This window comes from Cornus florida, unplaced genomic scaffold (assembly GCF_030987335.1).
Source record: "Cornus florida cultivar Cherokee Brave unplaced genomic scaffold, ASM3098733v1 CherokeeBrave_3.0.0_Hap2_Chr08, whole genome shotgun sequence".
Taxonomy (NCBI): Eukaryota; Viridiplantae; Streptophyta; class Magnoliopsida; order Cornales; family Cornaceae; genus Cornus; species Cornus florida.
In genome coordinates, this window is record NW_026775578.1 from 67,426,201 (window position 1) to 67,451,217 (window position 25,017).

A 25,017-nucleotide genomic window follows, 5' to 3' on the forward strand; every position below is an offset into this window, starting at 1 on the left:
TTCTAGTGTGTATAACTTTTGAAAAGCAGGATTAAAACATAAAACAAGTAATTTCAACAAAACAATAGCAAACATAAGATAACTAAAAAAAATAATTTTGACACAGTTGCAGTAATTTTAAACAAGTATTGTCAAAGATCACTGGAATCACAACCTTATATTACTTAATTTAATGATGACTGAGACCACAAAGAAACCCTAATTTTTATTACAAAATCACTAAACCCTAATATCAATACTCCCACCCAACAATAAGGACCCACATTTAAAAGGAAAAAAACCCTAATTTTTATTACAAAATCACTAAACCCTAATATCAATACTCCCACCCAACAATAAGGACCCACATTTAAAAGGAAAGACTATAAAACCCTAAGTACTACAAAGCAAAAAAAAAAATAGTATTTACTACTAATTTCAACAATAAATTTCTAAACTCTAAATTATGAAAAAGTAGTTTGATCAATAAACAAACCCTAATCTTTGATCACTCGGACCACAGCCCTATAAACAACCTTAATTTTTATTACAGAAAATTTAAACTCTAATATCAATATCAAGACACAGCCCACCTCGAATTATACCCACCCAACATTATAGACTCATATTGAAAAGGAAAGAATATAAAACCCTAACTACAAAGCAACGACAATGGATGAAAGTTTGTCCATACCTGGCACCATTTTATCTAAGAAAAGTAACACAAACCACTTAGAATCGACCAAGATCTTCGACCACTAGCGATTACAGAAAAAAGACACAAACAACACTCGCTTTCATCAACACTCAACACTCAATTTCATCAACACTCGTTTTCATTAACACTTCATACTTGTTTTCATTAACACTCAGCGCATACACAAACATAAACACAAAACATATATGGATGGGGTTTTATATAGTTTTTGTAAACAATAAGGGGGTTTTGAGTAGTTTTTGTAAACAACAACATTTATTACAAAACGCTACAAGTCAAGGGAATTAAATGCTATTTACCCTAATACGGGTCACGAGATAGTGGGTTTAGCTTCTTACCATTGTTAAAATATGTGTGAATTCATGTAACCAAGTTTTATTCTTGGCTAACAATGAAGATTAGGTAGGTTGTGGTGGTCGAACTTCGGACTCGGACTGACAGTTATAAAATCAGATGTCTAATCAGACATTAAATTGTCGTACGAGGATTTATCTTCACCATCCACTTTTGGAGGTAGATGAAATAGCAGTAGAACACAAGGCCCTTGGTTACAATCTTTGATATTTATTTATCCTAGTAACCTGGGGGGGGGGGGGGGGGGGACCAACTACGTCATTGGGTAACGCCCAACCTTTGATATTTATTATTTTTTTTCTCAAAAAAAAAAAAAAAATTTATTTTTTTTGGCTTTGTTAAATAAACTTATTTTAATGGGCACTCCACTTTTCTCCAATTGCACTCAATTTACTTTTTTCTTTTACATGAAATAACAAGAAGATACTTAAATTTATTAATGCACCATCCCTTAATTTATAATGTCATAACTACCTTTTATACAATTTTAACCATTTTTTTTTTTTTTTTTTTTTTACCTTCTTTACTATTTTTTTCCTTTCTATTTGTTTTTTTTTCCTAAGTTCCTCTCAAAGAAAATAATTTATTCGATACTAATAATTTTATTTTTGGCTGTCAAAAGAGATAATTTATTCCCTAATGACTTCTTTATTTTATTTATTTATTTATTTTTTTTGTGGTACAATCGGAAGAAATATTTTCAACAAAGTTAACTTTTTTTCAATTTTGTCAAAAGAGATAACTTTTTTTTTTTTTTTGGTAATTTTTTTTGGGTCGTGTCAAAAGAAATAATTTATGAGATAAATTATTATTATTTTTTTGAGTCTTATCATAAGAGATAATCTATTCAATAGGGATATTTTTTATAATCCTTTTCTTTTGTACTTTTTTTGGAATCTTGACAAAAGAGATAATTTCTTCAATAAATATAAAATTTTTTGGGGGGTTATAATTTTTGTAATGGTTACTTTTTATTTTTTGGAAAAAAAATAATTTATTTAATAATTTATTATTATTATTATTATTATTATTTTTGCGTCTCCAATGGCCTCTCAAACTCAAAATATAGCAGATGGATGAAAATAAGGCACTCTAATGGGTTCTTAAAAGATCTCTCATATTTTGAGATTTTCAAATGTATTATCAAATATAGTAGCTCTCAAATGGCTTTTCAAACTCAAAATATAACAAGTGAATGAAAATAGGCACTCCAATAGACTTTCTCAAAAAATCTCTCATTTTTTGAGATTGTCAAAAGTTGATAAAATGAAAATAAGGCACCCCAATGGTTCTCAAATACATGGAATGGTTGTTGTGTCAAAAAAATAACATTTTGAATTAAATGCGTCATTAGAGCACAATACAAAAATATAACATTTTGACACTATAACTCCTCTCAAAATATAAATTTGGCAAAGAAATATAACATTTTACATTGAAAATAATCTAAGTGGAGGAAATTTAAAAGTATAATTGTGTCCTTTAAAAAGTAATATGATAAAAAAAATTAAAAATTTGGGCCGGCGGCTGGCGGGTGATTTCAATCATTGCTAGTTTGAGAAAAGACCGAAAGGGCCGAGGCCATGATCAATTAAGAAATAGATTTTTTAAAATAATCCTAGTCTCATACAAAGACTCAAAGATTTTATTAAATAATACTTGTCTTATTCAAAGACTCAAAAGTGACGAATATATATTAGTAGTTCAACATCCAAGCAACAAAAGAAAAAGAAAAAGAAAAAGAAAAAGAAAAAAAAAAAAAATTGTGCACTGCAAACCCGTCCAAAATACATAGTAATACACACAGATGCAATTACTAAATGTATTTTGTACGAGTAACGACTAACATGGGCGAGCACGAAACGGAGTTGAAGATACTGGAAAATCACAGGACTCTCTTCCATTTTACGATTGCATTTTACCATCCATCTACCAAACCTCTCTCCCTTTCTCCCTCCCTCCCTCCCTCCCTCCCTCGAGCCTAGAGCCTGTGTGTGCATCAACTTCTGCTGAGAAATTTTCTCTCTTCTCAACACTCTTCACATGAATTGCGATCTGCTTTGAAGTTCTCTACATATACATAATGGCGGTGATTAGCGCAAGACGAGAGAACTTTGGATTCTGGATTTGTCTTGTGGTGTTGACGTTTTGCGCGATCGCCTCTGTTGCAGCTAGATCTGATAAGGAAATCAGAGAAAGATTTTATGGCAATCTCTCTCTTAATTCGACGACATCGCCCTCCGGCGAGGGCAGTATTGCCAAAATGTTCGATAAGGTTCTCGAACATGAATTCTCCGAAAACGATCAGCAGGAAGGTTAGGGTTTATTTCTTCTTTTTTATTTTTTATTTTTTATTTCTTTTGTTTTTGTTCATTCGATTTTTCCTATTAAATTCACATTTATTTGGTTTAATCTGAGCGTTAATCATGCGAATTGGTTGGATTGATTGTGAAATTCTTGACATTTAAAATTATTGATGTTGTTTTGTCCGGAGAACATAAAATTGTGATGTAAAAATTTTAGCAAGAGGTAAAAATAGAATTATTTGTTTCCATTTTAGAGAAAAAAAAAAAAACCTTTGTTTCCTTAACTCTTAAACTTTAATTTGACAAGACCCAACTCGAACTATCTGAGTTCTGCAGTATGCTACATCAGTGGTGGTCATTCTTAAAAGTCTAAAGTGGTTAAACTCACAGCATTTTCAAACATACAGAAGAGAGGTAGTGGGAAATGCTGGAGTAGGACCATTTTTTCTCTCTTTCGTTGGCAAAAATGCCACTGATATTTAATGGCGGAGGTAGCAGTTGGGTGCAGGTTGTCTCACTGCCACTGAGCCTGGCTTAGTGGGAAGGCTTTTGAACAGGCTCGCTGGTGTGTGTTTTTCCCTCATAAATTGGTTGGGCAACTTGCCCGCTGCTGGGTTATCTACCACTAAGGGTGCAGTGGAAGGAGTGCCACCACTTAGGTTCAAGTTACCTCTTTGACAAATGTACAATCATACAATGAGTAGAAAAAAGCTAAAGTTGTTTTTTCATAGAACCCCTCAAGTTTCTGTCACAACTTCTTCCTCAGTTTTCATCTTTGTAGAACATATTAGTGCAGTGGGGGCCCAAATCCGTGATTTCTGGAGGGGTTTGCCTTTATGTGTAGGGCATATGGTGGTGTTTATGGCTCGAGAGAAATATGAGATCCTTTGAAGGAAAGGAGAATCCTACTGGAACGCTGAAATTTTCCATTATAAGCACCGTTTGTTGTTGGGTTCTTGGGGAAAATGTAAATCCATAGAGGAGTTTGCACATCTTTTGGGTTCTTTGAGGGGTTAGAGGCCCTATTTGGCTTTGTGTAGCTTTTGCGGGATGCGTTCCCCTTTTGAACGCTCTTTATACAATCTTTACTTATCAATATATATATATATATATATATCCCTCCTTACTTTTTGAAACTCACCAGGATTCCCCTATAGTGTGACAAAAAAAGGCATTTTTTTGAATTTACCTTTGGAGAACTTTCGTAAATTTTATTTAAAAGTGTCCTAAGATCTCTCTTTCGCTCGTAAAACTACCCGTCATTCCTAAAACTTCCATCGAACACAATTTAAACTCCAACATCCACTTTAACCAGAGAAATCCTTGACGCTGGAAAATAGGGAGCTAGTAGGAAATACAATTGAAAATTTAAGTGATAAAATTAGCTCCCTTTTTTAAGGAATCCACCAGTAGGATAAGAAATAAGAACAAAATGAACAAGACCTTCTACCTAATGAGGGAAAGGCTCAAATATCATTTAAACTTCATCAAAAGCTACTTATTTTTTACTTGACTAGAAATTTTAATAGAGGAGGCATGAAACAACTCTCTCGCAAATTGTGGATTTTCAAAGAAAAACATCACTTTCTAGGTAGACTTAACAGATAATGAACAAAAGAAGATCAAAATACTAAACTTGATAACTATACTTAATCAAGGCCATGGGATTTGAAAGGGAATCAAAAGGGGCCTTGGAAATAAGAGTTACACATGTTAAAAGGTGGCTGTAGCCTGTTGGAACCAAATTGAGTATTGCCTGGACAAATTAAAGGCTCTCCCCTGGCTGTAATTCTTGCAGTCAACTTTGACACTGATTCACCTAATTTACTTCTACATAACTTTAAGTATCTCAAAGTATGAATTGTTATATTTGAATTGAATTTAAAATCTTATACCTTTCCAAACCATGTGCACAGTTGCACACTGCACAGTTTTCAACATCATCTGATGACTTAGATGGAACGTTGGACAATATTCCTCTGGTTGGAGAAAATTTATTGTCAAATTTTATAATGAAGTAGGATTCCTCTAAATTTAACTCCTTTAAATGCACTTAATATTTCAATTGATAACTATAAGCTCTCATGACTTCAAAGGTGTGGCGACCTTGTGGGCTGGTGTGTGTGAGCGTGTGCTGGTGGCACCAATAGGCTACCAAATTGGGTGAGCTATAGGTGCACAATCCTACATTGCTTGGATGTGGAAGGGGCAAGTACTATATGTCGGTTCAACACCCTTCTATGACAGAACGTGTTTTAAAGCCATGATGGCTGTGAACCCGCCAGAACTCCAGAGTTAAGTGTGCTTAACTTGGAGGAGTACCAAGATGGGTGGCCTCCTGGGAAGTCTCTGGTCCGGAGGAGCAAAAAACAGACAATATTTTGTCTGGTAAGGGTGAGGGTCGTTAAAAAAGGTACCTTGAATAAGGTAATTTTTAACTCAAATCTTTCATTTTCTTTGAAAGTTTCTAACTTTATACATTAAAACACTCTCGTGACTTCAAAGGTACCTTGAAAAAGTCATTTTGTACTTGAAACTCACATTTTCTTAGTGGAGAAGTCGAAACATGCTCCAAACCTTACCATTCCACTTGAATGGTTCTATCTAGAGTTTTGCCTCAATTAATCTTAATTCTTCAATTTAATGTGAAAATCTTCTTTACGAATTATCACCAAGAAGTACAAAACCCAAATTTAAAGTTGGATCCAAGATTAAATACTCATCATTCTGAGTAATCTTCTGTGATTATGGAAGGTTCAATCTACACGTCAATTCTTTCTTTTTCTTCTTCGTTTTGGTTTTTTTTTTTTTTGTTTTTGTTTTTTTTGTTTTTTTGTTTTTTCCTAATCTAAGAAAAGTTTCACAAGTTTTACTATCAGTGATAATAGGAGTCACCTTGCATTGATCTCTTGTAAATTCTTAAATTCAATGGGACCCACCAATTTTGTATTATGTTTACCTTGTTAATCACTTGAATCAACTAGTTTATCCCAGTCGATAATACATTAAAGTTTCAAGTAGAATTTCTGAAGGTAAACTTGGTCTCATCGAGTCTTGCTTAGAAATGTCTCAAGTACACTCATCTTGCTAGAAAGACAACAGATTCTTTGGGTAGTAGTGGTCTGTGCTGCCATCTTTTGGTATTCTATCATCATCCTTGTATGGAAAAATCTAATTGATAAATCATTTCCATAGAAATGTGGACTTGAAGAATTTATAATCGATATATGATATGCTTGATTTCAATAATGAAAGTCACCTGAAAAAGACTTGAAATATACACCAAATTCTTGGACTTACTACAAGGTTCTGATTCTGACACCACAGTTTTAATGTGATAGAAGGGGATAGCCTTCTCCTGTTCGTCATTGATGCTTTATATACAATGTTTAGTTGATACTGATTCTGCCTTCTTTTTTCTAGGTTCTGATAAAAGTAGCTTTAACAGCAGTGTGGCTGATCAACAAGTACGTGTAATTTTCATATCAAACTTTCTGTTTAAAAGGATAATGATTTGAATCGATCTCACCTGATATCCTCGGCCTTAGTGCTCCCCCGCATGTATTGTGGAACTTTTTTTTTCTCTGTCAAACTTGTGATATCACAATCAACTTCTTATTTTCCTGGTTCTTACTTGAGCTGGCAATTTATACCCCAGTGATACTGCCCTAGATGCTTTGGCAAGAGCATGGCTTCCTAATAAATTCTGGGGAATAAATTGAAGGAAAGAAAGTCTAGCCAGGGATATTGCTACGTGTAAATTTGTGTATGTGCCAGGCCAAACAGCTAGTTAATGATTTAACTGGCCGTTGCATCTTCTATATTCCATTGGAATCTTGGGATTCTTACGATGCCGTTTTGAAAATTTAACATTCGGATGTAGTGCGTCCAAAATCGATTGTTAATGGAAACTTTTGGGCTATGTATATGCCACTTGACTGGAGAATATTAAATCAATGTAACCTTTTGCTATAATTTAGAATGTTTCACATTTCTTTTCTGCTAAAGATGAATTATTTTGATTATGTTTCACAGGCTGAACTGGAGACTGTTGCTAAAATCACCCATGACAAGGTGAAGAAAAATGAAACTCGAGAGGCAAAGTAAGGATATCCATGTACTTTTATTTGAAATTAAAAAATTAGTGCATAATTCATGGAGCATATTTTTTTCCTTTCACAGTTCCTCCCGGATCAACTTTACCAAAGTTATTTGTTATATATGTATATATATTTTGGCAGTGGTACACGATCATTCCAGTTTCTTTCCCATGAAAATGAAGGTTCTGATGACATGGCAACCTTGATAGATAAAAAGGTTACTGAACTCTATTAATTTCTTTAAGATGCCGAAACTTTAGTGCAAATAATTTAAAAATAACTGATCTTTATTCTACTTTAGCACTTACTTGCTTCACTCTCGATGGCAGGACAATGTGTTTGTGATGTCAAACAAGAAATCAAAATATCCAATACTTCAAGTAGATTTAAGGTTAATTTCTTTTTTATTTCCTCCTGGTTATTATGCATGAATTATTTGAGTTTTTGGGGTATCATTGATGAACGGTTGATGTTGTAAATTATCGAATTAATCTATTTCTGGTGACATGTGCTCTGGTTTATCATGTTGAATTTGTGCAGACTAATTTCAGACTTGGTGGTTGTTATAGTTTCTGCTGCCATTGGTGGAATTATCTTTTCCTGCCTGGGACAACCGGTTTGTATCTTTAGTTGCTAGCTGCGTTTTTTTGGCTGCTTCTGCACTGGATGGTTATTCATAGCCTTACGTTCATAATTCCATACACATTAACTATGTGCAAATTATGGTGGTCTCTGTTTGTTTATGCTACCTGTGGCTGTGCAGGTCATTGTTGGCTATCTTCTTGCTGGTTCACTTGTTGGACCTGGGGGTTTGAATTTCATCAGTGAAATGGTTCAGGTATGTTGTTCTGAGTAGTTGAAGACCATTGCCTGTTTAATGAAGAAATTATGTTTTACTTTTTATTTTTATTTTTTTATTCTCTCTTTTATTCTGCTTGTTTTTTGACATAAAGTGTGTTTCCTCGCATATGACATGAGGAGTATGCTTGTTTTTTTTGTCACTGGAAGAAGACTTTTGGTATCTTGTACCACTTGTTTTTTTTTTTTTTTTTTTGGGATAAATCCACTTGTTTTGATTTTGAGAAGTTGAGAGAACAGAGCAAAAATGAAATTTATTCTTTTGATCTTGTTTTGATTCCGGAAATAAATAAAAAATGCAGTTCAGCCTACCAAATAGCTATTTGATGCTCAGGTTTCTAAGTTTTTGGTTTCCTTGGCTCTCAAGTTACGAAAAACTTTTTTGCCAAACAATTCTTTTAATTCCCAGTGTCAGGTTTTGGCTAAACAGATCCCTTTTCTCCATTCATATCTAATATGTGGTGTATTGTTTTTTGTTGATGATTGGAAATTATGTCTTTTCTCATGACCTGATCTACATTCGTGTTGGCCTTCCTACTGCCGTCGTTTTTAGTTTGAATTAAACCGCTCCTCCTAGCGGGTTTGAGGTGATGCATAAAAGATAGAAGGTATCACATGCAATATTATGGGACTCCCTAGTGGACTGGGCTAGGGTAGAAGTTGAGGCTAACTCACCAAAGAGGGAGAAAGTGGCATTTGAGAGACTCCTTTAGGGCCTTGTTAAGACAACAAATGAGATTTCTTGAGGTAAGGTCCGGCTCAGGATAATCTTGAGGTGTTTAATCTAACAGAATTTATGCAGACAAGACAAGCTATGTATGCATTTTTCTTTATCTTTTTCTGCCCCTACGTGTAGGACGAGTGTCTATTTGTAATTGACGAAGCAAAGTGGTTCTACCTCAAGCCAATGGAGTGGCTCCACGTGCACTAGGGCTGTCCAATTTGAACAAGATGTGGTGTTGTCGTGGCTAGAGGGCAGGTGATTTTAGCTATAGGGTGAAGCTGAAGTGGCAAACCTTCCCCATAAATTTCTCTGTGGTGCAATCAAATACCTACACATGTAGATGTGGTATTTTTATTTATTTTGATAAGTAAGATTGTATTAGAAAGCGTTCAAAAAGGGAAACGCAATCCACAAAAGCTACACAATGCCAAAAAAGGTCCCTATACTCCAAAGGGTCCAAAAAATCAACTATCTCCCCCATGGAATTACCATTTCTCTGAAGAACCCAACAAAAAAGAGAACTAAAAATAGAGAACTTGAGCACCCCGATAGGAGATTCCTCTCCTTCAAAGGATCTTCTATTCCGTTCAAGCCATAAGCACCACCAAACACACAGAGGCGCTACCCTCCAAAAGTCACGGACTTGGGCACCCACCACACACCTTCTCTAAGCCTCAATCAAACCTCTCAAAGTCCTAACCCACTGGACACCAAATAAACTCAACAATGAACTCTAGCTATCCCTAGCGACAAGGCAGTGCAATTGAAGATGATCACGTGGCTCCTCGTTACGCTTACACATCCAACACCAATTGACAACCACTTGCCAAAAAAAAAAGAGCAGGCCCGGGAGCTTCTGAAAGGCACTTATCGAGAGAGCGAACATCAAAGTGCCCCTGAGGAGAGAGAACCCAAATCTGGGAATCCAGCCCATCGCCCACAACTTCCTGGCGATACTACAATCCAGTGGCATCCCTCCAACTCCTAATCTTGAAAATGCCTCGAGGATCGGACATCTCAAGTTGTCCTCCCGCTCATCCACCAAGGCAATCCCGAAGAGTTTGGAAAAAGTGCAAGCCAGAGATTGGTCACCACACCAGATCTCCTCCCAGAATCAGATTCCCCTCCTATCCCTGATTCTGAACCTGATAGGCTGATATGTTTAGAAAGTTTATCCCACTCCATCTGGATGAATTTCCAAACTCCTATACCAGTGTTATTAAAAGCACAAGGCGCTAGAGGTCCCTTGGAGCCTAGGCATGAGGCACACGGCGAGGCGCGCGCCTGAGTGATGTGAGGCGCACAAGTAAAATTTTAAAACAATATTTCTCAGCAAAAATAACACAATTAAACAATGAACATTCAATAATAAAAACACTAAATATATCACAATTAATCCAATAAAGCAACCAAAAAAATAGAACAATTAAACTAATAAAGCTCCTCTAAGAAAAACAGCAAATGGAAGCTATTTAAATTCATAAGAAAGATTTGAAAGAAGCAAAACATAAACCAATTAACCATATATTATAAATTTATACTTGATGTCTTAAGCAAAAGCTATCATTTGAGTCCAAAACAGATCCATCAAAAGATACTTAGAAGCCTACCAATTCTATAAAGTATCACAGTCAATACTTAGTACCCTACCAGGTCTATAAAGTAGCACAGTCAATACTTAGTAGCCTACCAAATCTATAAACCAAGCAACAAAATATTAGTTTCAGTTTTGAGTTTTGACTTGGACTCCTAAAACCAAACAATTTTAAGGGACCTAAATATCATCCTCTTCACCAAACAACATAGTCTCATTATCGTCCCCATCAAAAAATTTGTAACCCTCAGCATCTTCTTTCTCTTCTGTCTCCTCGGAGTTTGCCTCTTCCTCATCTATGATTCATAGTGAAGACGAGCATGAAGGTGTTGTCCTATTTGTTGCCCTTGGAGCTGATCTTGATCTTAAATTATGGCTGGACTCTCCAGCCCCGTTGGCTCTAGCAATTGCACCCCATGTCAAAGAGTCATCTTCAAACACCAACTCATCTTCGGCATCTACATCTTCATCCATTGTTCCAACCAACCACTCATTGCTATCATCTATATCATTTAAAAGGATGGGATCGATCCTATTATGCATGTCATATCGTCGTTTTAGTGTTCTATTATACTTGATGAAAACCAAATCATTCAATCGACATTGAGTTAGCCAGTTCCTCTTCTTGCTATGAAGCTGCATTAATTCAAATAATTAATAAGTATAACTTTTTATAATCTAATTTTTTATCATTGAATTACTAATACTATAAACTTACATGTTCCAATACACTCCAATTTCGTTCACACTCAGATGCGCTACATGTGAGTCTAAGCACTTTAATAGCAAACTTTTGCAAGTTAAGAGTTGTAGAACCATATGCGGACCACTAATTATTTACATATTATTAGTAAAAAATTAACAAAATTAATTTTCAAATATACTAAAAAATGATTAATTGAGTTGTTTATCGAGTGCCCTTGACTTTCTTTGTCTAATAGTAATTGATGAGCCAAATAGACCATGAACTTTCATATATCTACTCAACTCCAAAGAAATTTTATCTTGCAATTCAGTGGTTGGGACCAATCTTTCTATGCATTGATATAAACCACGCATCACCTCTTCATCTTGCTCAATATTTGGATTGCTATACAAATATTATGGGTTCAAGAAATACCTAGCTGCATGCAAAGGGTGATGGAGTTGGATATTCCACCTAGCATCAATGATCTTAAAGATGTCCTCATTCTTCTCCTCATTCCCACCAAAAGCTTTGGCTATGGCTTCTTTAGCCCTATCCATCGCCTCATAAATATATCCCATTGGAGGCTTTCTCTCACCATCAACCAACTTAAGTACACGAACAAGAGGGCTTGCTACTTTGTGAGAGTACACAATGTTTGTCCAAAATGTAGGCATCAACACAATCTGTGCTACATTTTCCCTTGTGTCTCTTTCGCCCATTTACTGGAGGTCCATTCTTGTGAAGTGAACATCTTTCTCAAGCAATCCTTTTGATAATGGATGCTTGATAACATGATAAATTAAGTGGCAAATCGAGTCTTTGCAGGTCTAAGCAACTCTTTATGTCCAGTATAACGCCTCATCATGTTTAACAAACCCGAACGGTTATAAATTTAACCATTTAACATTATCGCTCTCTTTATGGTCCTCATTATATTTGAGATCTTAGCAATGTCCTCCAACATTCCTCCAACATCAGGTCCACACAATGTGCAGCACAAGGTGACCAATACAAAGGTCGGTGCCTTCCCTCCAACATTCTTCCTATTGTAAAGAAAGAAAATTTGGATTAATAGCAGGCTAGAAGCAATAAACCTAAAATTTTTACATCAAGTACATATTGACATTTATACTTGCCACAACATTAGAAGAGGCACTATTAGTGACTACTTGAATCACATTTGTTGCTCCAATTTGCAACACGAACTTGTTGAGTAAGTCAAACATTTTTTCACCGGTCTTTGAATAAGAGGAAGCATCAACAGATTTAATGAACATTGTCCCTTTAGGACAATTCACCAGAAAATTAATCAAACGCCTCTGTCTTTTATCCTCCCATCCATCTGCCATAATTGTGCATCCGTATTTTGCCCATTCCTTTCTATGATCCCGCATTAAATTGTCTGTATGCTCAAGTTCTTTCTTGAGGAGGGGAACTCTCACCTCATGATAAGAAGGAGGTTTCATTCCCGGACCATGTTGGCCAATAGCTTCAACAACTGGTGCACAACTATCATAATTAAGTGCATTGAATGATATCCCATCATCATACATCCATCGTGCAAACCGTTGGCATGCTCGGTTTCTAAGTTCTTTCTTGCAAGCATTATCAATTGTTATTTGCTTACCCTTGTCATTTTTATTTTTTAGTTTGCACAGCTACTTTTGGAGGAGGGTGAAGTACAAATCAATAGGACCTTTTGCTTTTGCTTTTTTGATTGAATATTATTGCTTCCAGTTCCACTTGCCTCTCTTTTACCCTTAACATCAATAATTGCAACATCATCCTCATCTTGACCATCCATGTCATCAAAGCAGGCAACAAATTTGTGTATTCCTTTTCTTTTTTCTTCTTGCTCATGTATTCTCTAATCTCCTTTTTCACATGTTCAGTTCACTTTTTACATGCTTGTACGTTTCTATGTCCTCCTACAATGTGTTGCTTAGCCCTATAAATACTTCCTTTCAGAACTTTTTCACAAAAAATACACGTTGTTGCATTCCTATCTTGTGGGTTTTGCAGGCGACAATAATTCCAAGCTGGATCCTTCGACATTTTTTCCTATCTATTTACAATGAGAAATAGATTGGAATCAATGGACCAAGTTAAATTCAGCAAACAACATTCAGGCTATTCAGCAAATAGCATTCAGAAAGATGCATTCAAAATATAAATAATCTAGCAAAATCCAGCAAACAGCATGCAGCAAAATTCAACAAATTGCATTCAAAAGAAGAAAAAGCAGAACACAACAACAACAACAAAAAAGAGATAGACAACCTTCAAAGAAGAAGGGAGGAAAAAAATGAGAGATAGAGATTAGAGGAAGAAAAAGTCAGAGGGACATCAAACAGAGATTGAAAAAAAAAAAAGAATAGAGATAAGAAGTAGATGAAGAAAAGAAAGAAAGAAAGAAAAAACAGAGGAGTAGATGAAGGAAAAAAAAAAAAAAAAACAGAGCCCCTCCACTATTCATGAGAAAAAAACAGAGATTGAAAAAAATAATAATAAATAAATAAATAAAACACTTTTCATGAGTAAAGGGAAGAAATACAGAGAGACAGATGGGAGAGGAGTAGATGACGAAGAAGAAAGAAAAAAAAAACAGTAAAAAAAACCAGAGACGAAGAAAAGACAGAAGAAGAAAAAAAACGAGACCCAGAAAAAAAAAAAAAAAAACACCAGAGACGAAGAAAAGAAAGAAGAAGAAAAAACCAGAGGAGAGGAGGAGAAGGAGGAAAGAAAAACTGAACTTACCTGGTAGGCTGATTCCTGGCTTCATCTTCGTTGGAAGGAGGCAACTAATAATCCTTTCTTTCTACTTATCAAAAAAAATAATAATAATAAAATAATCCTTTCTTTCTCTCTTTCTCTTCTCTTTCCCACTCCCTCACGTCTTTCTTTCTTCTGCAGCTTTTGCTTGATTGATTTGTTGACTATTGGGACCATTGCGTTGCCTCACAATAAGACAAAATTTGCTTGATTGATTTGTTGACTATTGGGACCATTGGGTTGCCTCACAAGAAGACAAAATTACCATTTTTTGCTTTTAGTTTCCAAAAGCCTTTTTAGTTTCCAAAGCCTGTAAGTATATACTAATATATAATAATATAAACTATAAAAGCAAACACATAAAATATATAAAATATATTGGGTTGCCTCATAATACATGAGGCGCCTCGGCTATCATGAGGCGCAACTGTTGCGCTTATATGCGCCTAGCGCCCAGGCGCGCTTTTAATAACACTGACCTATACCACATGGGCTCCTCTCCTCAAAAGAGCACCAACCTCCTCTCTCCTCGATATCTGCAAGCAATTACCCTCCTCCAGAGTTTGTGCCTCTCACACACCAAATCTCCACAGCCACTTACCAAGAAAAGCCTTATTAAAAGACACCAAACGCCTGATACCCAGGCCTCCCAACTGAATCAAACTACAGACCTGATCCCATTGAACCAAATGGTACTTAAATTCCTCCCCCATCCCACCTCGAAAGAAATTCCATTGAAACCTTACAATCCTCAAAGTCCCAGAAGAGGGAATCTGAAAAGAGAGAGAGGAAATAGGCTAGAAGGCTCGACAATGTGCTTTTCATCAAGGTGACCATCTCAACTTTCGACAAATACTGCTTCTTACACCCCGCCAGCCTCCTCTCAAACCTCTCCACAACAGGGTCCCACCCACCCACCCACCCACTCTCCTTAAAGGCACCCCCAAAGGCAACCCTAGATATGAAATGGGAAAAAAGCCAACACTACACCCAAAAATGTCAACAAGGGAGAAAATATCTTTGACCTCCCTGATCGGGACCGTAACACTCTTAACCCCACATTCATTTTCAAGTCAGAGATGACTTAAAACCAAATCAAAGCCCACCTTAAAGCCTCTGATGAACCCCAAGTCTGCTGCCCTCCTCATTAACTTGATGAGAGCCTCCATCACAATGAGGAACAGAAAGGGAGAGAGCGGATCCACTGCCTTATACCTCAACAGCTACTGAAGAAACGAGAACCAATCACCAGGAGCGAGAATTGATTAGTGGAAATGCAGAACTCAATCCATCTCCTCCACCTCTCTAGAAGAATGAAAGAGAAATGTGTAAAGGATTAAATGAGAAGTAAATCACTAATTCATAGCTTTGGTATTTATATACTAAAAGAGCATATGTTAGTATTATTACAAGAAAGGAAATTAAATAAAATCACTGTAGATTCTATGCCTAGACATATGCTTAAATAAAGTCAAACTCCATGATTTGTGGCTATCATATATCTCTGCTAATATGGTAAGTTACATCCGATGATTGGTGGCTATCATATCTCTGCTAACACTGCCTCTCAAGTTGGCGCGTGGATATCTGAGAACGTTACACTACAGTTTAATTGTTTAGTGACACTACTAATATAAATAAGATTTGTAGTCAACTGCGAAGATGAAGTGTATCCGACAAAGTTAAAGGAGTAACTAATATGTGACCCTTCCCAGCAATGGAATTGCCAGAGCAGATACTATAAGATTGGAAGACGGAGGACATACCGGTTATATTGTCCGAAGCACCAAAAATTAGTGATTCATCATGGCGAAGATCTAGATACGCTATGTGCAGAGGTAATAGTACCTAAATGGGCATAAGTGGAGGATGGCTGAGATGATGCCTCTATTTGATTAAAGAACTATTTGAATTTGCCCAAATTAGCCTGAGTCAAGGTAATTGCGGCAGAAGATGAAGAGGCAGAGTTGTCATGAGTCGACAATGGGACTGGTTGGCTGTGTAACGAAATGTGCAGAGGATTGAGGTTGTTGTTGTGGGCGTCTACGTAGTACACAACAATGAGATTTGATGTGACCAAGCTTCCAGCAATGATCACACAGCCCATGTTGTCATAAGAGAGGAGGGCCAGTGGTAGAACTCTAAACTGATTGGGATGGTGTAGTTCCTGAAGGGTTGGGAACACAAAGTGCCATAGCGAAGCGGTCAAAAGCAATATCTAATGGATAAGTCCGACAGCTATCATCTGACAACAACACATAGGAGTATGCATCCTCAAGAGTAGGGAATGAAGACAAGCCCTATAAATGAATACAAGCATACTCAAACTCAACGTTGAACCCGGCAAGAAATCGAAACACCTGATTCTTATCCACAATCCCTGCATATAAAAGTGCATCGTCAAGATACTTCCAAGAGTGGAAGGAATCGTAACCTGAAACTGTCACTAATACTCATGATATGTTGCCCAAGTGGGAAAATCTGTACATTTTTCTTCCTCTGATAATAAGTGCGTTGTATAGTTTACACCCTAGAAGCTGTGTTGACATCATGCGTTCGTAAATATTTGTCTCCCGGTGTGGACATCCCTTATTCAAGCACTTTTTTGATGCACGAGTACGGTGTGGTTGCCCCTGATACTGGGATCGCAGGCTCTTTTTCTTTGTTTTCACTCGCTTCGCTCTCTTTCTCCAACCATGGAAGGGGCTAATGACAGTCAATTTGATTCACAGTAAAAAGAAAGAATAAAAAAAGTGGTTTCAATCTCGCCGAACATGAAGGGACGAACCGGAACTTCTTGCTAATTCAAAGGCACAAGCAAATGTTCAAGGTTGAAGCTCAAAATCAATAAAGTGAGATGTGGAAGCAAGGTGCCCCTCGTAGCGAAAGAGAGCAGGAACAAAACCAAACCAAATTAGCTCTATTCATGGAATCAACAGTAGGGGCTGCGTGAAAGGGGGGTTAGGCTAGCTGATGGGCGGGCGTAGAAGGGCCATCAATACCAACACCGTGCCTGACCATTCCTAACTCTCAAGAAGGAATCTCATAGTGAAGCCACCCGGCCTTGGAGCTTTATCCTCATTACAACTCTTCAGCGCCATTAACACTTCCTCTTCGGAAAACGGCATCTCCAAGTCACCTCTATCCGTATTAGAGATGGAGTTGAACTTCAATCCCTGCAACAAAGGTCTCCAGCTAGAAGTCTTTGTATACAACTTCTAATAAAATGAGGCAATTACCCTACACACCTCTTCCTCCTTGTACAAAACCTCCCCATCAACCCGAATCTTCCCAATGTGGTTACCCCTCCAATGAGCATTCGCTAGCCTAAACCTCGTGATTCTGTCTCCCTCCTTAAGCCACAAAGCTCATTTCTGCCTACACGAAATCTCCTCTGAAATAGCAATCGCTGCAGTCTCCGCCTGGCACTCCTCCCTTTTGCACCTTACCTCCTCCTCTAGGACTCCAAAACTCTCCAAACGATCAATCTCAGCAATCTCATGAAAACCTCTATTCTTCCTCCATTCCAAGTTCCAAACACCTCCTTGTTCCACCTCTTAATGTCTTCTTTCAGAAGTTGGAGTTTACTCGCAAGGGAAAAGCTTGGCATGCTGCTCACAACAAAACTCTCCCACCATGAGCGAGAACTGTCTCCTTGAAGCCCTCCGCCCAAACCACATGTTCTTAAATCTAAAAGAGAACTCTCCGGACGAGACAAGGTAGGAGACAATCTACTGCTAGACCAAGTAAAAGTTGCTCCCTCCAACACAGCAAGGAATTGGTCAATCTCCTCTGTACAGACCTCTCCATGTGGTCTTTTAATAGTGTTGCCATGTCGTAAGGGAATATGACATATGAGAATGTCTTCTCTTCAAGTCCACTTGAGTTGTGTACAGATCTTGAGATGTCACCTTAACGAATCTTGTGCTTCATCGCTTCAACCATCAAACTGGATACACTAGAATTCCACTAGATTGGGTCGGTCATTTATGCCTTAGAAGCACAGCACGATTGCTTCTTTTAAAGTGTTGCGTTCGTGCGGACACTCCAATATGCTTGTCTGACACCATGAATGTGTCCAATGCCTAAGAAGCATGGTTGCTTCTATTAAAGTGTTGTGTTCGCGTGGACACTCCAAGACGTTTGTTCGACACCATAGATGTGTCCAACTACACTTGCGTTTTTCTCTCCTTAGTCCTTACTTTAAGGACCCTCTTAACATCTTTCTCTTTCTGATTTAGGACCCTAATTTCCCAGTCCTAAAAAATAAAAATAAAAAAGTCAAGAATCATCCAACTTCTCGAAAAGGTGGAAAAATTGTTTGTAGAGACTGCACGTTTTGCTATTGAAATGGGTCTCTTCAGGTGTTAGAGAGAGAGAGAAATACTGGTGGTTGTGATTTGGCAGCATGCGGTGGTGGTTATGGGCCTTGTGGTTTTGGAGTAGTGAGAGCAGGGACGGGGGTCATGGTGTTGGCGGAGCGTGTGTGTTTTGGTGAGGGGAGAGAGAAGTGGTGATGGCAGCGGAAGGTAGAGAGAGAGAGGTGGCAGTTAGTGGTGGCGGAGGGAGCTGGTGGAGGATATTTATATATATATATATATATATGACGTATTTTTCAAAACATTTTGATGAATTCTCATTTTGGAGAAAGCAGTGTTATTAAAAGCGCGCCTGGGCGCACGCCTAGGCGCACCTCATGTGCCTCATGCTAGCCCAGGCGCAGCGACCTTCACTAGGTGCGTGCCTGGGCTGCGCCTTGGATAGTTTAAGAGGCGCGCTTAGGCGCGCTTCATATATTCTATGCTCCTTCAAATATTTGTTTGATGTATTACGTGTATGTTTGCTTGTTTAGTTTATATTATTATATATATATATATAGTTACAGCTTTTGGAAACTGAAAGAGTACAAAATGGAAACTTAAAGTACAAAAAGAAAAGGCTGCAGCAGAAATACAAAATGGAAATGTCTCCCCAACAGTCAACAAAACAAATCAGTCAAAGAGCAAAGGCTGCAGTAGAAATAAAGACGTGTGGGAGTGGGAAAGAGAAAGAGAAGAGAGAGAAGAGAGAAAGAAAGAGAAGAGAAGAGCAGAGATGAGGAGAGGGCTACTAGTCCGGCCGACCAGGAATCACCTAATCAAATTAACAGGTCAGTTTTGTTTTTTTTTTTTTTTCCTTCTCCAGTTCTCCTCTTCTCTTCTCCTCATCTCTCTCTCTCTTCATTTGCTCTAATCTCTATATCTCAGCCTTTAATTTTTTTTTTTTTTCTTCTTCTTCTCTATTTCTCTGATTTTCTTCTTTCTTTTTCTGGGTCTATCAAATTAACAGGTCAGTTTTTTTTTTTCCTTCTCCAGTTCTCCTCTTCTCTTCTCCTCTTCTGTCTCTCTCTTCATTTGCTCTAATCTTTATATCTCGGCCTTTAATTTTTTTTTTTTAATTTTTTTTTTTCTTCTTCTTCTCTATTTCTCTGATTTTCTTCTTTCTTCTTCTGGGTCTATCAAATTAACAGGTCATTTTTTTTTTTTTTTTTCCTTCTCCAGTTCTCCTCTTCACTTCTCCTCTTCTCTCTCTCTCTCTTCATTTGCTCTAATCTCTATATCTCGCCCCTTTTCTTTCTTTTTTTTTCTTTTTCTTCTCTATTTCTCTGATTTTCTTCTTTCTTTTTCTGGGTCTCTAGTAGACTGGTATTTTTTTTTTTCAGGTCTTTTATTTTTTTTCTTCTATCTTTTTCTCTATCTCTGTATATTTTTTTTTTCTTCTTTTTTTTTTCTCCGGCTCTGTTTCTGTTCTTCTGGGTCTTTTTTTTTCTTCCTCCTCTCTATATATCTGGTTTTGTGTTTTTTTAGCTTTCTTTTTCTGGGTCTTTTTTTTTTTTTTTTCTTCTTTCTTTTTCTTCATCTACTCCTCTCCCGTGTCTTGCTATATATATATATATATATAATTTTTTTTTTGTTCTCTCTGGCCTGTATTTTTTTTCTCGTTGTATTTTTTTCCATCATTTTCAACTTCTTGGTGTATAGCTGTAAATCTGTACGCTCTTCAATCTTCATCATCATCAGTCTTCAGCAAACATAGTTTGCAGTGCTATATTACCCGTAGGAGAATCAGTACACCACCTCACCCTTTAATAAAGAAATACCGAACAGAATAAGACTTTTTAAAATTATTATTTTTTTATTGTCTGTTGCATCTTAATTGCTGTAAAATTTCAGACTCTGTTTTTGTTCTCTCTAGCCTTCATTTTTTTTCCCTTCATCTACTCCACCGTATTTTTTATTTTATTTTTTTGTTGTTGTGTTCTGCTGAAATTTGCTACATGGATTATTTAAATTTTGAATGCATATTTTTGAATGGTGTTTGCTGAAAGTGTGAATGTTGTTTGCTGAATTTAACTTGGTCCATCACTCCATTGACTCCATTATATTTCTCATTGTAAATACTAAATAGATAGGAAAAAATGTCAAAGGATCCAGCTTGGAATTATTGTCACCTGCAAAACCCACAAGATAGGAATGCAACAACATGTAATATTTGTGAAAAAGTTATGAAAGGGGGTATTTACAGGGCTAAGCAACACATTGTAGGAGGACATAGAAATGTACAAGCATGTAAAAAGTGCCCTGAACATGTGAAAGAGGAGATTAGAGAATACATGAGCAAGAAGAAAGAAGAAAATGAATACACAAATTTGTTGCCGGATTTTGATGACATGGATGATTAAGATGAGGATGATGTTGCAATTATTGATGTTAAGGGTAAAAGAGTGACAAGTGGAACTGGAAGCAATAATATTCAATCAAAAAAGCAGAAGCAGAAAGGTTCTATTGATTTGTACTTCACCCCTCCTCCGGAAGTGGCTGTGCAAAATAGAAAAAATGACAAGGGTAAGCAAACAACAATTGACAGTGCTTGCAAGAAAGAACTTAGAAACCGAGCATGCCAACGGTTTGCAAGATGGATGTATGATGCCGGGATATCATTCAATGCCCTTAATTATGATAGTTTTGCACTAGTTGTTGAAGCTATTGGCCAACATGGTCCAGGAATGAAACCTCCGTCTTATCATGAGGTGAGAGTTCCCCTCCTCAAGAAAGAACTGGAGCATACAGACAGTTTAATGCGGGATCATAAGGAGGAATGGGCAAAATACGGATGCACAATTATGGCAGATGGATGGGAGGATAAAAGACAGAGGTGTTTGATTAATTTTCTGGTGAATTATCCTAAAGGGACAATGTTCATTCAATCTGTCGATGCTTCCTCTTATTTAAAGATCGGTGAAAAAATGTTCGACTTGCTTAACAAGTTCGTGCAGCAAATTGGAGCAACAAATGTGGTTCAAGTAGTCACTGATAGTGCATCTTCTAATGTTGTGGCAGGTATAGATGTCAATATGCACTTGATGTCAAAATTTTAGGTTTATTGCTTCTAGCCTTCTATTAATCCAAATTTTCTTTCTTTACAATAGGAAGAATGTTGGAGGGAAGGCACCGACATTTGTATTGGTCACCTTGTGCTGCACATTGTGTGGACCTGATGTTGGAGGACATTGCTAAGATCCCAAATATAATGATGACCATAAAGAGAGCTATAATGTTAAATGGTTATATTTATAACCGTTCGGGTTTGTTAAACATGATGAGGCGTTATACTGGACATAGTTGCTTAGACCTGCAATGACTCGATTTGCCACTTCATTTATCACATTATCAAGCATCCATCGTCAAAAGGATTGCTTGAGGAAGATGTTCACTTCACAAGAATGGACCTCCAGTAAATGGGCGAAAGAGATACAAGGGAAAAATGTAGCACATATTGTGTTGATGCCTTCATTTTGGACAAGCATTGTGTACTCTCTCAAAGTAGCAAGCCCTCTTGTTCGTGTACTTAAGTTGGTTGATGGTGAGAGAAGGCCTCCAATGGGATATATTTATGAGGCTATGGAAAGGGCTAAAGAAGCGATAGCTAAAGCTTTTGGTGGGAATGAGGAGAAGTATAAGGACATCTTTGAGATCATTGATAGAAGGTGGAATATCCAACTCCATCGCCCTTTGCATGCAGCTGGGCATTTCTTAAACCCAGAATATTTTTATAGCAATCCAAATATTGAGCAAGATGAAGAAGTGATGGGTGGTTTATATCAATGCATAGAAAGATTGGTTCCAACCACTGAAGTGCAAGATAAAATTTCTTTGGAGTTGAGTAGATATATGAAAGCTGATGGTCTATTTGGCTCATCAATTGCTATTAGACAAAGAAAGTCAAGGGCACCAGGTAAACAACTCAATTAATCATTTTTTAGTATATTTGAATTTTAATTTTGTTAATTTTTTACTAATAATATGTAAATAACAGCCGATTGGTGGTCCGCATATGGTTCTACAACTCCTAATTTGCAAAAATTTGCTATTAAAGTACTTAGCCTCACATGTAGTGCATCTGGGTGTGAACGAAATTGGAGTGTATTTGAACATGTAAGTTTGTAGTATTAGTAATTCAATGATAAAAAATTATATTAGAAATAGTTATACACTTATACTTATTAATTATTTGAATTAATGCAGCTTCATAGCAAGAAGAGGAACCGGCTAACTCAATGTCGATTGAATGATTTGGTTTTCATCAAGTATAATAGAGCACTAAAACGACGATATGATATGCGTGATAGGATCGATCCAATCCTTTTAAATGATATAGATGATAGCAATGAGTGGTTGGTTGGAATAATGGATGAAGATGTAGATGCCGAAAATGAGTCTGTGTTTGAATATGACTCTTTGACATGGGGTGCAGTTGCTAGAGCTACCGGGGCTGGAGAGTCCAGCCATAATTTAAGATCAAGATCAGCTCCAAGGGCAACAAAAAGGACAACATCTTCATGCTCGTCTTCACTACGAATCATAGATGATGACGAGGCAAACTCTGAGGACACAGAAGAGGAAGAAGATGCCGAGGGTTACAAATCTTTTGATGGGGACGATGATGAGACTATGTTGTTTGGTGAAGAGGATGATATTTAGGTCCCTTAAGATTGTTTGGTAACTTTGGTTTTAGGAGTCCTTGCTAAAACTCAAAACTGAAACTGATATTTTGTTGCTTGGTTTATAAATTTGGTAGGCTACTAAGTATTGACTATGATACTTTATAGATTTGGTAGGCTACTAAGTATCTTTTGATGGATCTGTTTTGGAGTCAAATGATAGCTTTTGCTTAAGACATCAAGTATAAATTTATAATATATGGTTAATTGGTTTATGTTTTGCTTTTTTTGAATCTTTCTTATGAATAAATAGCTTTATTAGTTTAATTATTCTATTTTTCTAGTTGCTTTATTGGTTTAATTGTGATATATTTAGACTAATTTAGTGTTTTTATTATTGGATGTTCATTGTTTAATTGTGTTATTTTTGTTAACAATTAGTGTTTTAAAATTTTACTTGTGCGCCTCACATCACTTAGGCTCGCGCCTTGCCGTGCGCCTCGCGCCTAGGCTCCAAGGGACCTCTAGCGCCTCGGTGCGCCTTGGACTTTTAATAACTATGGGAGAAAGAGAATTCATGTCGCCGACCTCATTTAATATATGTTTTTATTTATATAAAAATGAGAATCTTGTAAGCTATTGTTACCAGGAGACTTATAATTTTATCTATGTAAATTGAGATTTTCTATATATGTTTATTGTTACATTAATTCATATCCGTTTCCGTATTTCTTTGCGTAATTCGTAAATTCTTATAATGTTTTTTTAGTACTTCGCTGTTCTATTTTCCTGTGGAGATGATGCTTCTCACCTTGACTTGAAATTTCTCTTTGACATTAATACATTATTATTGCTTTAGCTATTTATTTCTCCTACTCTGGCAAATAGCATATTGTACACGTTCTTAATATATTTTAAGCTGCTCCGTCTAGTGTGTTCTTCCAGGAAATTTTATGCAGTAACTTGAGGTGTTTGTTGTTCTATCATTACAGGTTGAAACTTTTGCTCAATTTGGTGTTATCTTCCTTCTATTTGCTTTAGGGCTGGAGTTTTCTTTGACAAAGGTCTATTGCTTTCTGCTTATGTTGTTCTCGTTAAGTAACTATCCTGCAGTAGCTTGTTCCGAAAATTTTGTAGTTATTTATAGATCTTTAAACTATTTCTTCTTTTATTTATTTTTAAAAAAATTAATACATTTTTCTTCATTTAGAGAAGTGATCCTAACTTGTCATTGATGCAGCTAAAAGTCGTGGGTCCTGTTGCTGTTCTTGGTGGGTTACTTCAAATAATTATACTTATGTTCTTGTGTGGGGTTGCTGCCTTGGTATAGTTCTGAGCATCAGTTTTTTTTTTTTTTTTTTCTTTTCTTTTTTTTAATCTTTCTGGTTCTAATAGATTTCTGAAGTTCTGAATCTGAAATGCATGCTAAAACTTGACTGCAGTTATGTGGAGCTAAGTTGTCAGAGGGCGTTTTTGTCGGTTGCTTCCTGTCAATGTCGTCAACAGCAGTGGTATATTTATTGACATCGTCTGATGTTATGCATTTCTCCTACTTCTTATGGTTGCTACAGTTTGATTATGGCTCAGTCTTGCCCATTTCTGTTCAACAGGTTGTAAAATTTCTGTTGGAAAAGAACAGTAATAATGCTCTTCATGGCCAAGTTACAATTGGGACACTTATTTTTCAGGTATTCTTTCAACTATTCAATCTCATATTGTAAGTCTATTAATAACTGAATGACAAGTTGAGGCATTGTGCTTGATTTTTTGGTGCGCATCCGTTCATTCCTTCACCATCGATTATTTCAGGATTGTGCTGTAGGTTTACTATTTGCCCTTCTCCCAATTTTGGGTGGTAACAGTGGCATTCTGCAAGGAATGATCTCAGTGGGAAAGCTGTAAGTTTAATCTCGTTCTTTAGGATGATAAATTTTTAATGATAGT

The 25,017-nt window shown here is 36.7% G+C and overlaps 1 protein-coding gene across 3 annotated transcripts in view; it reads left to right on the forward strand.

The window, feature by feature from the left end:
* Nucleotides 1-2,784: 2,784 nt before the first annotated feature.
* The window catches only part of LOC132271938 (K(+) efflux antiporter 5), a 54,471-nt gene continuing 32,238 nt past the window's right edge, over nucleotides 2,785-25,017 (forward strand). Inside the window, exons 1-12 of one of the 3 annotated variants that reach the window (XM_059773440.1) lie at nucleotides 2,785-3,366; nucleotides 6,781-6,824; nucleotides 7,393-7,460; nucleotides 7,599-7,674; nucleotides 7,787-7,848; nucleotides 7,998-8,073; nucleotides 8,221-8,295; nucleotides 24,066-24,137; nucleotides 24,314-24,397; nucleotides 24,516-24,584; nucleotides 24,684-24,761; nucleotides 24,883-24,971. In XM_059773440.1, the coding sequence (XP_059629423.1) occupies nucleotides 3,135-3,366; nucleotides 6,781-6,824; nucleotides 7,393-7,460; nucleotides 7,599-7,674; nucleotides 7,787-7,848; nucleotides 7,998-8,073; nucleotides 8,221-8,295; nucleotides 24,066-24,137; nucleotides 24,314-24,397; nucleotides 24,516-24,584; nucleotides 24,684-24,761; nucleotides 24,883-24,971 (1,025 nt within the window). In that variant the 5' untranslated portion in view covers nucleotides 2,785-3,134. The remainder of the gene's footprint in view (nucleotides 3,367-6,780; nucleotides 6,825-7,392; nucleotides 7,461-7,598; nucleotides 7,675-7,786; nucleotides 7,849-7,997; nucleotides 8,074-8,220; nucleotides 8,296-24,065; nucleotides 24,138-24,313; nucleotides 24,398-24,515; nucleotides 24,585-24,683; nucleotides 24,762-24,882; nucleotides 24,972-25,017) is intronic. The other 2 variants (XM_059773441.1, XM_059773442.1) reach the window with 2 other exon arrangements.